This window comes from Eimeria tenella, genomic scaffold, assembly GCF_000499545.2.
Source record: "Eimeria tenella Houghton genomic scaffold, Eth_scaff4615, whole genome shotgun sequence".
NCBI lineage: Eukaryota > Apicomplexa > Conoidasida > Eucoccidiorida > Eimeriidae > Eimeria > Eimeria tenella.
The window spans coordinates 1-3551 of record NW_013545549.1 but is presented as its reverse complement, the minus strand read 5'-3'; the positions used below and the strand labels follow the sequence as shown (position 1 = coordinate 3551).

The 3551-nt window shown below is 63.1% G+C and overlaps 1 protein-coding gene across 1 annotated transcript; it reads right to left on the bottom strand.

The window, feature by feature from the left end:
- Positions 1-388: 388 nt before the first annotated feature.
- Positions 389-3155, bottom strand: ETH_00041535 (kinesin motor domain-containing protein, putative; the record flags this gene model as incomplete). The annotated part of the gene is made up of 6 exons (XM_013380226.1): positions 389-645; positions 1563-1639; positions 1744-1812; positions 1902-2008; positions 2204-2298; positions 2564-3155. 6 exons carry the CDS (start codon positions 3153-3155, stop codon positions 389-391), a joined length of 1197 nt encoding a protein of 398 aa, XP_013235680.1.
- Between the last annotated feature and the right edge of the window lie 396 nt (positions 3156-3551).

Sequence of the window (3551 nt, the reverse complement as noted above, 5' to 3'; positions counted from 1 at the left end):
GACACAGCAGCACGTCTTTTGCTGCAGCTGCGCTGCTGCTTTAGGGGCTAGCTTTCAGTGCCAGTTCTAGAATGCCCTGCTGGGGGGCCCCGAGGGTCCTGGGGATCCCCGGGGGGGCCCCTGGGGGCCCCCCCGGGGGCGTGAGGGCCCCCGGGAGGCCCCCTTGACAAGTTTGCCGCAGCAAAAGGGCAGCCATTAGGGGCCCCCAGCTCACGGCGAACCCGCTAGGGGCCCCACACCTGATACCCTAACTAGCTGCAACCCTCTTTGGGGGCCCCCCTTAGATGTGTCTGCAGCGGAGATTTATCCGAAGATAAAGAAAGAGAAAGAAGCAAATTGAATTAAATGAAAGGGAGAGACCAGTGGTCACGGAGGCTCTAAAAGCTCTTCAACTTGCTGCAGCGTCAATGTCCATAAAGCACTCCGAGTCGTGCAGCTGCAGCCCTGAAAGGCGCGGCTCCCCCTGCTGCTGCTGCTGCTGCTGCTGCTGCTGCTGTTTGAGGCGCGTCTCGCTGTGGAGCGCGGCAGGTCGTGTCCGCTCCTCGGAGGTCTGGTCCATGTTTGCTGCTGCTGCTGCTGCTGCTGTCCTTGCTGAGGCTTGGTCTGGCAGCAGTGGGCGTTGCAGCGGCTGCTGCGGCGTAGGGTCTGCAAGGGGTACGCACAGCAAAGATGATGCGCATGTTGCTGCTGCTGCTGCTGCTGCTGTCCTCGCAGCAGCAGCAGCAGCAACGGACAGCGTCCCGCTGCAGACTGCTGCAGCCCTACAAACGGCAGCAGCAAAAGCTAAACTGAGAAAAGCCCCGCCTCGCAGCTTTCCCGCCGGACTGGGGCCTCCAGCCTGCATGCCAGAGTGCCCCTGGACTGTACGTACACTCCAGCGCATGCAGCGCATGCAGTGCATGCAGTGCATGCAGCGCATGCAGTGCATGCAGCGCATGCAGTGCATGCAGCACCCTCTGGCTGGCGCATGAAAGATACAAAAGGGGGAACAATTTCGAAACGACGCAACTAAACGGAACTGCTTGCCACGCACTACAGGGGCCCCCCAATGCCCTCTTTGGGGGGCCCCCGGGGTCCCCTCTCCAGCTGCAGGGGCCCCTGGGGGCCCAAAGAGTGCAGCGGGGAAAGACCCATCCACCCCACAGGGGCCCCCTGCGGTGTCTCTACACCTGAAGGGGGGGGCCTCTTGCCCCTCACGCTTGAAGTAGGGGACGAGAGCCTACAGGGGGCCCCCGGGGGCCCCTCCACTTTGCAGGGGGCCCCTGCGGGCCCCCCCGCCTCCTCAAGCTCTACTGGGACAGCCGGGGAGGCCCCCAGAGCAGCAGCAGCAGCAGCAAAATTAGGGCACGAAGACATACTGGACAGCCAGCGGGGTGTGCGTGCTGCTGCAGCAGCTTGAGCCAGCCATTTTGACAGCCGGCGCTCGCCCGTATTGGACGTGGTGGCTGCTGCTGCTGCTGCTGCAGCAGCAGCAGCGGGAGCTGGTGCTGCTGCTGGCTCTGCAACGGGAGCTGCTGCTAAGTCAGCAGCTCCAAGTGTATGTACACTTGAACTCGGCGCACCCTCTCGAATCTGTAGCCCGCGAGAGCCGAAGTGGCTGTCTCCCCCTTCAGGGCCTCCGCCGCCTGGCCCTTCTTCCCTGCAGCAGAGCAGCAGCAGCAGCAGCAGCAGCAGGGATGAGCGTGGACCCGCAGGAGCAGCAGCAAAGCGTGCAGCCAATGGCGCTCAGGAAGCGAAGCCCACCTTCGCTGCGCAGCGGCTTCGAGATAGCGCAGCAGCAGACGAAGCTCTTCAGCTTGCAGCCAGCAGTGCCTGCAGCAGCCACAGCAGCAGCAGCAGCAGCAGCGTGAGCGCCGCAGCAGCCCCTCCCCGTTTGCTGCACCAAAGGGTCCTTCACCCACCGCATGCGCAGCAGCCGCTTGAACTCCAGCTCCATCTTTTGTCTCGCGTATTCTGCAAACTCGGGGCTGCAAGGATTGCCCTCGTGCAGCCTGCACACCAGCTCGTCCTGCAGCAGCAGCAACAGCAGCAGCAGCAACAGCAGCGGAGGCGGCTGCAGGCCACTGTAAGCAGCGTGCGCAGCAGCCGCTGCGGCACCAGCAGCAGGTCAGCTTGCTAGGGAACCGGCCAGGTAAGCAGTGGGCGCAGCTGCTGCAACAGCAGCAGCAGCTGCAGCAGCAAAAGACGCAGCTGTGGCACTCACCTGCTGCCTCTCATGGTGCCCCTGGGCCCCACTGCCTTCCGCAGCTCTGCCTCGCAGCAGCTCCAGCAGCCGCTTCATGTAGTGCTGCCTGCGGCCTGCATTACCACAGCAGCAGCAGCAGCAGCAACAGCAACAGAGGCAACAGCACCGCAGGCCGCGTGTCGAGGCGAATTCGCACGTTCACTGCGAGGAGGCGAAAGGAGCAGCAGCAGCAGCAATAGAAGCAGCAGCAGCAGCAGAAGGCAGAAGCAGCAGCGGCAGAAGGCAGAAGCAGCAGCGGCAGAAGACGCAGCAGCAGCAGCAGAAGCCGCAGCAGCAGCAGCACGAGACGCAGCAGCAGCAGCTGCTCCTGCTGCTCACCGCTGACTTGGGTCTGCAGACCCTCCAACTCTGCTGCGCTGAGGGAGTTGAGGTCTGCGCCCTGCAGGTTTTGCCGCAGCAAACGAGATATATCAAATGGAGTTGCTGCTGCAGCAGGAGAGCTGCTGCAGGGACCTTCAGCAGCAGGTTGCTGCTCGGGAGTGGGCAGCAGCTGCTGCAGCAGACACTTTGTGGGGTCCGTTTCCACACCGCTGCAGCTTCCCGCTTTGTAACGCAGCCTGCTGCTGCTGTTGCTGCTGCTGCTGCTGCTGCTGAGGCCTCCGTTGCTGTACAGAGAGGAAGGGGACCCGCTCATTCGCCGGACTCGCAGCTCGTTGAGGAGGGGAGGAAGTTGTGCTGCTGCTGCTGCAGTCGTCTGCTCGTCTTGCAGCAGCATCTGTTGCTGCTGTTGCTGCTGCTGCTGTTGCTGCTGCTGCTGCTGCTGTAGCCGCTCACTCTGGGGGCAGTTCACTGCTGCATCTGCATCTACAGCCATCTTGCGGAAGTCTAGCGGCGAGTCTTGAGGAGAAGGAGCAGCAGCTGCACCATTTGCTGCTGCTGCTGTTGCTGCTGTTCCTATTGGCTCCTTCATGAAAATAATTGTTTCCCCGTCGTCGCCCAGGAGCCCCCGTTTGCTGCGCTGCTGCTGCTGCTGCTTCTGCAGCCAAGATTTCCGCAAGGCAGAGTTGGTGGCTGCGGAGCTGGCGCTGGGTTTCTTCTCGCTGGGCGTCTGTTTCTGCTGCTGTTCCTGCTGCTGCTGCTGCTGCTGCTGCTGTTTGCTGCGCAGCGCGACGCGGTTGGTGGCTCCCTCTGCAGCAGCGTCATACTTGATTTGCGTTCTTCTTGCTGCTGCTGCTGCCGCTGCTGCCGCCTTGCGAGTGCCGGCCTGGCCGCTTCCGGCGCGTTGCTGCTGCTCTCTGGCGGCGGGTGACAGCTCGTCTCTCGCCGCTGCTGCTGCTGCTGCTGCTGCAGTGTCCGCAGCCGCTGC